We start from the raw sequence: 12,793 nt of genomic DNA on the forward strand, positions 1-12,793 counted from the left end.
TTCCATGATCTCAAGGAAAGAGAACAGAAACAAGAAAGAAACACACTAAGTGCTTGACTCTCTGTAAGGAACGTGAGTCTCAAATCATCCTCATCATAAAAACTATGAGCCTTTGTTTAACAATAGCTGAATACTCTAAAATGGAGGCTGGGAATGGGAGTAGGTGACATCCCATCCCACTTTCTCCCTTCTGCTTTATTTTAAGTTTTCAACATGCTGAGATTGGCATTTTCATCAATTTTCCTCAGGAGGAAGCAAAGATCCAACAATATTGGACGGTGTGTGTGTGTGTGTGTGTGTGTGTGTGTGTGTGTGTGTGTGTGTGTGTGTGTGTTGGTGGGGGGTGTCGCACAGACAGACAACAGTGAAGCTATTGCTGACTTTGAAAATAATGCTGTTTGAGATAAGACAGCTTGTGTGGAAAGCGGGGTAGAAACCTCATTTCCTCCCTAACATGGAGCTGGTTGCCCACCAAGAAAAACAAAACACAGATAATAAAAAGACTTGAGGAAAGGGATTAAAAAGGAAGCATCATTAGGAGTTTGGAGAAGGAAGCTGACGGTGACTAAGAAAATGGATTGTTCAGCAAAGATGAGGGCCTGCTAAGGCTGGAACTCATAAATTTGTTATGGAGCCAATCAGCACAATTATGTAACTCCTCCTGGCGATGCTAGGGGACTAGAGGCAGTTGATTCGGGGTTGGCAGGACAGGGCGGTATTAAGCAAGGGCTTTAGAAGACTTGAGGGGACTGTTAGTTCCAAAGCAGGTAAGATACAGAGTCTGGCCTCCAGACCTCTAAAAATACATTTAAAATAAAAACGGACTAGAGTTGAAAGGAGTAGAGCCATGCAGTGTTGAAGACATAGAAAGAGTGATACCAGCTTCACGAAGATTGCAAACGGACAGCTGTGAGTGTGCTGGACTTAGAGCCATGAGTCTTGCAGAAATCCCTTCAGACAGGCTGGCTCTTAATCTAAAGGAATTTTTGCAAGACTCTAAGTTCAAAGTCATCAGACATGCTGGGAGCACAAATGATCTGCAGAGAGGAATACAATGGGGCCCCCAGCCAGGGAAATAAGCCATGAATGGACTCTCAACTGGATTCTTATCACCAGCTCCAATTCCGAGCCCAGAAAATCATCAGAAAGCTTTTCTCTGAAGAAAATGGTAAGAAATTCAAGAAACTAAACTTCTAGATGTTGGCCACTCAGACTAACCCTTTCTTTCTTGCATTGAGGCTGGCAGAGGAAATAGACATGCCCTGAGTGATGTCAGCCTGAGTGCAGTCAGTCTGGAAAGCTCATTGTAAGTAAATGGGCAGGGGGTGGAGCAGCATTTAAAACCAAATGAAAATAAGTGAGGCACCACAGTGAAGAAAAAATTCTAATCATACGTACAAAGAGACTAAGAAGACCTTACTCCCTAAAACACCAGGATGCCAAGAAAGGGGGCAATCAAAATTCAACAAGAAAAAAGTTACCCTTGGGGCTGGAGAGATGGCTCAGCAGTTAAAAGCACTGACTGCTCTTCCAGAGGACCTGGATTCAATTCCCAGAATCCACATGGCAGCTCACAACTGCCTATAACTCCACTTCCAGGAATCCAACACCCTCACACAGACATATATGCAGGCAAAACATCAAAGCACATGAAATACAAATAAATTTTTAAAAAGTTATCCTCAAAAATTTTTTAAAAATTATATGAAGAATAGAAAACAAGGCTTTTGGAAAAGAGTAAAACATACAAACTTATGAAATATGACATGATAAGTTAACTCACAGAAAACCAGTTTAGACGTTCCAACTGAAGAATAACAAGTGTCTTAGGAAATCACAGGAGAAATAAGGAGCCTGAGGAGGTTTGAGTAAGAACACCACCCTTAGGCTCATTCATTTGAACGTTTAGTCACTGGGAATCTGCACTATTTGAAAGGATTAGAAGGATTAAGAGGTGTGGTCTCATTGGAGAAATGTGGCACTGGGGGTGGTCTTTGGCTTTGAAGTTTCTAAAGCCCATGCCAAGCCCTGTCTCTCTCTCTCTCTCTCTCTCTCTCTCTCTCTGGATCAGGATGTAGTTCTCAGCTACTACTCCAATGTCTGCCTGCATGCCGCTACCATAATAAAGTACTAAAACTCTGAAACTTTAAGTAATCCTCCAATTAAATGTTTTCTCTATCTTAGTTGCTTACAAGTGGTGTCTCTTCACAGCAACAGAACGATGACTAAGATAGAAGTTGGTAGAGCCAGGTGGCGGTGGCGCACACCTTTAATCCCAGCACTCGGGAGGCAGAGCCAGGTGGATCTCTTTGAGTTCGAGGCCAGCCTGGTCTACAGAGCAAGATCCAGGAGAGGCACCAAAACTACACAGAGAAATCCTGTCTTGAAAAAAACAAAACAAAACAAAAGATAGAAGTTGGTACCAGGGAGTGGGATATGGCTGTGACAGGCTTCACTATGTTATTTATTGTAGGAAAATGGAAGCCTTTGGACTAGAAAAGCAGTTGAACATTTAAGCAGAGTTTTCTGTGCCATCCCAGTAGGAGCATAGAAGACAGTGGTGCTGAGAGTGCTGTAGATTATAATGGCCTGACTGAAGAGGGGGAAAATATTAGTAAATAACCTAGAGACGGCTGCTCTTGGGATATTTTGTAGAAAAATGTGTCTGCTTTTTGCCCTTGTTCTCTTCACACACACCCCAAAAAAATATCTGTCTGAAGCTAAATTGGAGAGTTTGGGATTAATGGCATTGGCAAAGGAGATTTCAAGAGAGCCTAGTATTGACCCTGTCTTGTGGTTATTAGTGGTCACTCTTATGCAGATCTACAACAAAAAGGAACAAGCTTAGCAAGGAAAATACACAGTTTGAGAAGCAAAGGAGTACCAGGAAATGTAATGTAGAAGACAGACTTCCAGTGCTCAAGGAGATAAAAGTTTAAAGAAAAGTTCGATGTTAAATGGAATAAATGGAGTGGGGACTTCAGAGCAAGACCCTACCCATCTAAGCTTCCAATTTGTGAGAAGGAATTAAAGAAATGCTTAAGTGGTGAATAAAACCATCAATAACAGAAAACTGATGCAAATGTAATTGAACAATGAGGCCAAATTCCAGCCCCATCAAGCAGCATAACTTGACAGCTTCAGCCACATGGTTCTGGCTTTAGAGTCAAGGATACAAGAAAGGAGTTGTGGAATCTCCCTTCATGGCTAAGAAAACCTGCTGAGGCCAGGGATGTGTCAGGGGTGTCTTGCATGGAGGCCCAGAGAGGCCATTGTATGAAGCTGTGAAAGTGAAGCCTGGATTGTGTTGAAGATCCCAAGATGTTGGAGATGTCAGAGTTGTGTGATACCTGCAAAAGAAAGCTGCAAACTGGGTGTGGAACCAACCCAAGAGGGAAAAATATATTGAGTCAACAAAGCTGCATGGAGTTGGAAATCTGAAGAATGCTTTGACATCAGACATGGAGATGTAGAATTTGGAGCTTTCCCTGCTGGTTTTTGGTCTTGCTTTGGTCCAATATTTTCTCATTTTGCTTCTTTTCCTTCCTTTTGAAATGATAATGTATATCCTGTGCCATTATATGTTGGAAGTACGTGTTCTGCTTTTTTATTTTGACCTTACAAGGGATTACAGTTTAGAGATTACATGAATCTCAGAAGAGACTTTGAACTCTGGATTTTTAAACCATGTTGAGGCTGTGATAGACCATGGAGACTTTTTATGTTAGACTGAACGCATGTTTGAATTATGATATGGCTACAAGCCTGGGGGGGCCATGGAGTGGAATGTGGTGGTTTGAATAAGAATGGCCCCCATAAGCTTATATACATGAATGCTTAGTCACTGGGAAGCAGAACCATTGGAAAGAATTACAAGGATTAATAGGCATGGTTTGGTTGGAGGAAGTGTGTCACTGAGGGTAGGCTTTGAGTTTTCAAGAGCCCATGCCAAGCCCAGAGTCTCTCCCTGCCTATGAATCAGGATATAGTTCTCAGCTACTGTTCCAGCACCTGCCTGCATGTCACCAGGTTTCCTGCCACAATAATAATGGACTAAACCTCTGAAACTGTAAGCAAGCCCCAATTAAATGCTTTATCTTACAATAGTTGCCTTGGTCATGTTATCTCTTCACAGCAATAGAAAAGTGACTAAGACAATGTCAAAAATGGATAAACGCATAGTAGGAGAAATTTTCTTTAAGTTTGGTGGTGGGGAGAAGACATGTTTAACTAAAAGGGTTCATTAAGTGGGCAGCATAATGAATAAACAAAATGCTTTGGAGATATGCAGCCAGCCATCCCCTTACCATCTAATCCACATCACTCCACTCACCCACCATACACCCCCATCAATCCACCCAACAACTCATCCATTCACTCATCTATACATACATACATACATATATACACACATGCAACAAAACATCATGCATTGTTTTAAATATGAGAGACACAACTATTATATAGATGACAACAGAGCTTGTCTCAAGGACTTAGAACAAGAAGGTAAGTGCAAGATGGTTTTAGATTGCTGAATGCTATAGGGAAATGAGGAGTGCTGTGGGCCACAGAAATATGAAGTAGGAATTTGGCTAGCTATGACAAAGTTATACCTTTAAGAAGCCAGGAGCCTTTCCAAAGGATAAAGCCAAGGCTTAAGGAGTCTTGGTGATATTGGCTTTTGAATATTAGCCATTTCCTGCTATGAATTTCTTATGTGCTATTGCAGCTTTTCCATTCCTAAAAACAGTATGTTTGATCATTCATTGGACGCAATTTCTCCTATACAATTAAAGTATTTGTATAACTTTCTCCAACTGTGCTAACAACAGACACAGTCAAGATTCCTAATTTCAGGCCTTTCTGTAATTATTGTCATTAGCAACTTCTGGCCAGGACCTTCTCTGGATGAAAGTATCTTATCTGAGATACCTCCTAGACTTTCTAAGAACAGACTTAAGCATCTAAGAACAGACTTAAGTTTGAGAAGGCCTGGCAGATGTGCTAATTAAGCTTAATCTTTCCCTTTCCAAATCTTATTTCTAGTTTTAGATCTACCCTTAACAATTAACTCAGAACTAAAGAGTTTCTACTTACAGGTACATCAAGCTGGGACACAGGTTACCTAGCTACACTTCCCCCGCCCTGCCAGAAAATGGCAGCAGAGATAGCTTGGACAGATAAGGGGTCAAAGGGAAAAAGAAGGTAGTTTTATTTTCACCCATGACTTAGTGACTTATAGATTCTTAACATTTTAACTAACCACTTCTAAGAATATAGTTTGAGCACATAAAATCCCCTTTGCTTAGATATTAACCAAATTTAGCCCTTAGTTGATTCATTTCCCCATTAGTCACTTCCCTTTTGGGTTGTAGATGATGGCTGACAATTATTGCTCTTTTGTGTGGATCTTATTGCCCCTCCTTTTGACCTTGAGGAAATTCAAGCCTGGTGACCTTTCCTTAGCCAGAGCATTGCTACTGAATGAGTATAAACTGTAAATCTCAGAGACTTGAGGAGAACTAGATTGGAGGAGAACTATAAGAGGAAACTAGAAGAATGAGATGGAAGATGAGGAAGAGCCAGGTGGGGAAGAACAAGATGAGAAAGGAGATGGGAGAGGAGCTGAGATGGGAAAGAATTAGATGGATGAAAACCTAGATGGGGCAGAACTAAGATGAGAGAATTAAGATAGCACTTAGAGGGAACAGCAGAAAAATGTAGAGAGAAATCAGGCAAGAAAGGAGCTAGGCATGAACAGAATAGAAGCTGTGTAGAGAGAGAAATGACTCAGAAGAACAAAGTGAACGGACTAAAGAGTTTCATGTACATAGATTTATTCGAGTATCTCTCAGATTAATCAATCCGACACTGGTTGCATCTCTTCTGGAACTCTGGGAGAAGACTATCAAGGGACTGGACCCCAATAGTCTTTGACAGAGGAGGAATCATGTGACCAAAGTGAAGAGAGAGACGTCTTGGTGAGGAGGTGACATGGCCAAAAACTAAACAAAGAATCAGTTTGGTCTGCATTTCAGCTTTGTCACCTATAAATTCAGGATAATAGTACCTGCCTGACAGTATTGTGAGTTCTCCTAAATTAGTAGGGTATGTAAGAGACACAGAAGAATGCTTGGTATGTTTCAGGGTGAGAGCTTCGTATTTGTACTAACAGTATAGAAATGTCCAAACATATTGGCACATAATAACAAAGCTCAGAAAATCAATTGTCAAATGTGATGTTTTAAGTATAAAACAGTATAAACAAACAAACAAAACAAAGCACATGTTCTTAGTGTTATATATAAATAAATTTTGGAAGGATACATAAAACCAAATGAAAATATTGATCAAGTGTGGTTACACACATCTATAATCCAGTACTTGGGAGGCAGAAGCAGAGAGAGGGTCTCTGTGAATTTGAGGTCAGCCTCATTTACATATGAGTTTCAGGCCAGCCAGGGCTACATAGTGAGGCCTTGTCTCAAGAAGAAAAAGAAGCAGGGATGGTGAGGGGGGAGAAGGAAGAAGAAAGAGAAAGAAAGAAAGAAAGAAAGAAAGAAAGAAAGAAAGAAAGAAAGAAAGAAGGAAGGAAGGAAGGAAGGAAGGAAGGAAGGAAGGAAGGAAACAGAATATAGATTATAAAAAGATAAAGAAGAAACTAAAATTAGGAGGATTAAATGATGAGTGGTATCTTAGGGTTTCTGTTGCTATGAAGAGACACCATGACCATGGCAACTCTTATAAAGGAAAACACTTAATTGGGGCTGGCTTACAGTTCAGAGGTTTAGTTCATTGTCATCATGATGGGAAACATGGTGGCATGCAGGCAGACACTGTGTTTGAAAAGGAGCTGAGAGTTCTACATCTGGATCCACAGGCAGCAAGAAGAGAATGAAACACACCAGGCCTAGCTCAAGCATCTAAAAACCTCAAAGCCCACCCGCAGTGACACACTTCCTCCAACAAAGCCACACTTCTTTCAACAAGGATACACCTCCTAATAGTGCCACTCTCTATGGGCCTATGGGGGCCATTTCCTTTCAAACCACCACAAGGGGGATGGAAGGACAAGCAAAAGAGGAAATATGAGGAGGAGCAACTAACACCAAAGGCCTGTTGAAAAGAACATCAGAAGCTCCGATTGTAGAAGCTTCCTAAAATCTATACATATATGAAAGAATTTAAATGAAATCGCCATATAATGGGGAAGACGATGCCCCAACTAAACACTTTATGCCACCCAATAACACCTCCAGTTAAACAGTTGTACCTTATTGAGTTACTGGCCAAACAAGTCCCATAGACACCCTCCCCCAAACATCACAGGCTCTTGTCAAGGCTATTGGTTGTTCTCCACAATCTGATGGTAAGGCCCTGTTGCTAAAGACACCACTTACTTATGCATTGAACATGGAGAGGTCTAGCTGGTGCCCAACTACTGACTAGCACTCATGGTGCTGGAAGGTACTCTGCATGTTACCAGAGATGAAAAGTGATCATCAATAAACCCTGTGACCTAAAGCAGCAATCTGCCTGCATTGGTGCAGCAGTGACATCAGTGTCATGGGAGGAACCTTTTTAAAGTTGAACTGTAAGGCCCACTCCATGAGAAGGAACCCATTCCCGACACCGCTAAAGTGCCCAAGAACCTGACACTAGATAGGCCATGGGCCTAAGGGAAAACTAACTACTATTGTTCTACTAAAGGAAAATAGCAATAAAATGACTCCAAATGACATACTGCTATACCCATAGATCAGGGTATTGCTCAACCCTCAGCAGAGAAGCTCCTTCTTGCAGTAGATGAGAGCTAACACAGAGACTCACAACTGAACAGTACGCAGAGAGTGAGACTTTGGAGCACTCAGTCCTAAATGAAATGTCTTCCTCAAACACTCCCCTCAAGGCTCATGGAAGAGAAGGGATGGGAAGGCTACGTGGAAGAGGAGGCAGGAAGATTTTAAGATCCAGAAGTTGATGGATTACTCTAAATAAATAGCACCCTTCCAACACAACAGGGATTACACACGTATGAACTCACAGAAACTGTTACAGCAGGCACAAAACAGATAAACTCCCAGCACCGAGAAGAGGAAGTGGACACAAAGGTCCATCCCAAACCAAGAAATTATTTGCAATTGCTACCTCCTGGGAAAAAGAAATCATTTTCCCCCAGGGAAGTCCCACTGGCTATATCAATTGATATATATATCAATATATATATATCAACAAAAAGCCCATGCCCGGTAGTTGGACAACATAAACTGGCTTCCATGGTTTTTATTTTTATGGAGTTTTTGGTTTGTTCTGGCATTTTTGTCTTATGTTTTGTTTGCTATGTTTTTTTTTAAGAAAGAAAGAACATGAAGTTGGGAGAGAAGGGAGGGTGGGGAGGATCTGGGGGGTTGGGGGAGGGGAAACATAGTGGAAATGTATTCTATGAGAAAACAAATGCAATAAAAGAAAAAATACTACATAGCTGCTTTAGTTTGGAGAAGTGAGAAGAAGTGGGTGGCTGGAGGACTCAGGTGAAAGCAAGACTTCATAGTGGATGGTAGTTCATAAATTTGATGGGGTTTTGGTGGGGGTGCAGGTTCCTGTGTGTGCACGCATGTTCAGGTGCTGCTCCTCCTCAGGAACTTTCCATCTGGATTTTTGAAATGGTCTCTCATTAGCCTGGGACCCACCAAGTAGAGAGGACTCGCTGGCCGGTCACAGGCATCAGCTCACATCCACCTCCCCGGCACAGGGACTACAGGTATGTACCACCACATCTGGAGTTTTTACATGGGTTCCAGAGGTCAAACTTAGTTCCTCACACTTTGCTGAGCTACCTCTCCAGCCATTAAGAACAACTCACTTAAAGAAAAAATTTAATTAATGCAATAAGTATCCCCTCATCTTCTCTAATTAAAATGCCATGGAGGTCACTCCTTGGGATCAAAAGAGACACAGATAAAAGTGACACCCTGTGGCCTCCACCCAACAGGGGCATGAGCTGCAGTTGCAGAGACAAAGCACGTAAAGCAGATGGGAAGGAGACACAGTGTGGCACAGGTGTGGGCCAGGTGTGGGCCAGATGTGGAACCACACAGACCTTGGCACTGCATGCCTGCTGGTGCAGGATGGCTTCTCAGAGGTACTTACCCTGTGGTGTAAGGGATGTTTATGCCGCCTAGATTGATGCTTTCACAGCCAACAATAAACAGGGTTGAGAAGCAGAGCAAAGACACCCCACTGCAGATCATTGCCAGTTTGGCGGACTCTCTTGCACCAAGCTTCAATTTTTTTATGATGTAGCCTCCCAGGACGATGCCAACACCAGCACTGGGGACAATGATGACACCTGGGAAGAGGAGGAAGAGGGCGTTAATGTGCACTGGTGTCCACTGTCATTTGTCTCCTCTAACTGTTCTGTTTGTGCATTAACACGAAGGTAAAGAATAAGGATTACTCTAATCCATAAATATTCAGTGTGTGACTTTACAGTACACTACTTTCAATGCACATTGACAAAGGATTCAAATCCAGAAGATACAAAAAATACTTTTACAATGTAATAATACAAAGACAAATAATTCATGAGAAAAGTGAACAAAATTTAAATTGACTCTTCATTAAAGAGAAAATCCGAATGTCCTAAGCAAATGAAAAGGTACCCCCTCATTACTTAGGAAGAAACACAGGTTACAACCACAGTGAAATTCCACCACATACCAGTCAGAAGGTAAACATTTTAAAGTTTGGTAATGCCACGTGTTGGTCAAGATAAAAGTGCTGGAAACTCTCAGCAGTGGAGGACCAGAAACAGCAGGACCAACTTTGAAAAGCAGTTTTCCATCACCTGGTAGAAATGAAGGTAAACATACCCTGCAACAGGCAGTCCCATCCCAGATTTATCCCCCAAAGAAACTCATGTACACCAACCATCTTAATAGACCCCAACTGAAAATAAACCAAATTCCCATAACAGATACACAAAGCACTGGTAGATAGCAACACAAAGGAAGACGTGCAACCAACCACACATAAAGGGGATGACTCTCACAAAGGTGACCCAAGAAAAAACCTGCAACAAAATGTGCACATGTTCACACCTGCATCAAGTTGAAGAACCAGGTGAATTCAACCGTAATGCTCTGGGATGCGCACACAGGTAGTATGAATATAAAGGAAAGGTAGTTACCATGAAAGCCAAGATAGCTGGGCAATGAGTGGTGCGGGATGAGGGGCTCCTGCAGCACTGGTAATGCTCTATTCCATAAAGTGGGTCATAGTCACCGCCACAGCCTGAACGCTTATGTCTTCCTGAATTCATGTTAAAATCCTACCTCCCCAAGTGTTGGCAGTAGAAGAGGGAAAACCTCATGAGTAGGATTAGTGCCCTAATTAAAAAGACCTGATCATCCCCTGTTCTCTCCATCATATAAGGGCATAGTGAAAATGCCCCATCTATGAGAAACAGACCTTCACCAGACAGCAAATCCGCCAATACCGGGATTTTGGTGCTTGCTGCTATAACTGTTAGAAACCAAACCCTCACGCTCATGAACCACTCCATGCATGGTAATATTGTTACATCAGCCTGAATAGACTAAGCCAGTCTTATACTTACTCCTTATCTCTATATTTTGACCACTGAACTACTGGATGTGTTATATTGCATTGCAGAAAAATAAAGACATGAGGTTGGAGAGACGGCTCAGTGGTTAAAAGCATGTACTCTTCTTGCAGAGGACCCAAGTTCAATCCCCAGCACTTACAATGGGCAGCCCACAACCACCTGTAACTCTAGCCCAGGGAGACCTGGCCCTTCGGACCTTTATTGGCATCTGTGTTCACATGTGTGAATGAACACAATTAAAAACTAGTAATAAAATAAATCTTTATTTTAAAAAATGAAGAATAAAGGCACAGGATAACCCCCCAAAAACTTTACAAACTAAACGAGAGACATACAGACTAATAGAAAATCTCAGTAAAACAGTTCTACAAGGTGCTAGGGAAACACAGGGAGGGGTGAGCTGAGTCTTCTCTGGGGGAGATCAGGGAGAACTCTCACAGCGGCAGTTTTCAGCTGCCATTCAATAGAATGTCTCCAATGGACGGACACAGAGAGACCATTCTGAAAAAGGAAATACACGTGAAGGCACGAGGTCATAGCTGTGGGTATTTATGGCGCTTCAAAATACCGAGAGTGTGCAATGCAAGATGGTGGGAGGTGATGGGGTGCAGGAAGAGAAGTTGGGAAAAAGGAGAGCATAAGAGCCCAGGGAAGAAACTTAGCTTATGTATCTGAGCAATGAGAGGCTGCTGGAGAATTCTGCGCGGGGTCAGATGAGAGTTACATGCTATGAAGGCCATTGCTGAAGTAAGATACAAGATAGCATTGATGGAGTGAGAACTTGAGTCTGCAGTGGTCAGATGGGTAATTGCAAGGGTCCAGGTGAGCCACAGGAAAGCACTGTACTCAGAGCACAATAAATTAACTAAGGAGACTGGGGAGAGCAAGAAAGCTAGTGTGTGGTATTCAGAGAACAGGGATACGAACAGAAGGACGATGTGTAGACAGCAGCTTAGCGATCTCTGCTGTAGACAGGAGTGTGAGGGGCACTGGGGCACACAGGGCACACTGGGGCACTCTGGGGCACTCTGGAGCACTCTGGGGCACTCTGGAGCACTCTGGGGCACTCTGGGGCACTGGGGCTGTGAGCAGAGCATGTTGAGAGATTTATGTTATAGTTGAACCTGAGAGGTGAGATGTTCTCAGATGATACCGTGAGAAAAGGAGGAAGCCGTCTGAAGAGAGCCAGTGTTAATGGGTTCTGACAAAGAGGTGAGCCTGTAAATGAAGCTGAAAACCAGACAGAGGTGAGAGGGAAGCCAGGGGAGAGCAGTGTTTTAAAGGGACTGGAAGTAACCAGGAAATCATGAACAAGAGGGTGTCCACATTGCATGTGAGAATGGTTCCCATGGACTTCTAAGTAGATGTGGTTCTGCACTATCTTGGGGCTAGTGGTCCAGTTTCTCCATCACCACCACACCACCATCTCGGTCTCTGTAATAGTTCCACTCCCTTTGTGAGGAGAAATACAAAAGTCGATCCTCCAGGCTGAAGTTACTGTGCTGCTATCACCTCTGTCTGAACTTAATATCTTCTTTCTTGGTATCCTCCTTCCCTTTCCTGAGACCCCAGGCCCCAAAGAGCCAACACCCTATCCCACAATGCCCCAGGGGTAGCCTCTGCCTGACACCAGCCCAGGACCCAAAGGCCTAAGTTCTGGAGGCGAAGACCCATGCAGTTGCTGGAGTCTGAGAATTCCAGATAAGACAAAACCCTGCCCTGCCCCGTGCAGGACATATGTCCTTGGATCCTGGGCTGGGAGCAAACAGCATTTTCCTTCTGCACCATCACCCCCCCCCCCCATTCGGTCACTTTTCACTCTCCTGCAAGCATGCTAGAGATGTTCTTTGGCACAGATTGATGCACCACACACACACACACACACACACACACACACACACACACACACACAACACACACACACACACACTATGGTGGGCATATACAGCACCTGGCACTAGTCCCAACATCACACTGCCCACTGCCTGTTGTGTTTGTTCCTGTCTTTCTGGCAGGTTCCTAAACACACACACACACACACACACACACACACACACACACACACACACACTCACATGTTTACATACACACTCAAATAGACACATTCATATGCACACTCTCACACACACTCATACACATTCACACACTCACGCTCATACATGCACA

At 43.0% G+C, this 12,793-nt stretch overlaps 1 protein-coding gene across 5 annotated transcripts in view; it reads right to left on the reverse strand.

Annotated features, from left to right (window-relative positions):
- Positions 1-12,793, reverse strand: part of Slco5a1 (solute carrier organic anion transporter family member 5A1) — a 168,918-nt gene that overhangs the window by 43,564 nt on the left and 112,561 nt on the right. For all 5 annotated transcript variants that reach the window (XM_052718376.1, XM_052718375.1, XM_052718373.1 and 2 more), the window contains one exon: positions 9,151-9,349. In XM_052718376.1, coding sequence (XP_052574336.1) covers positions 9,151-9,349 — 199 coding nt within the window. The remainder of the gene's footprint in view (positions 1-9,150; positions 9,350-12,793) is intronic.

The sequence above is a fragment of the Peromyscus californicus genome, unplaced genomic scaffold (genome assembly GCF_007827085.1).
Source record: "Peromyscus californicus insignis strain IS unplaced genomic scaffold, ASM782708v3 Scaffold_5__1_contigs__length_169319896, whole genome shotgun sequence".
Classification (NCBI taxonomy): Eukaryota; Metazoa; Chordata; class Mammalia; order Rodentia; family Cricetidae; genus Peromyscus; species Peromyscus californicus.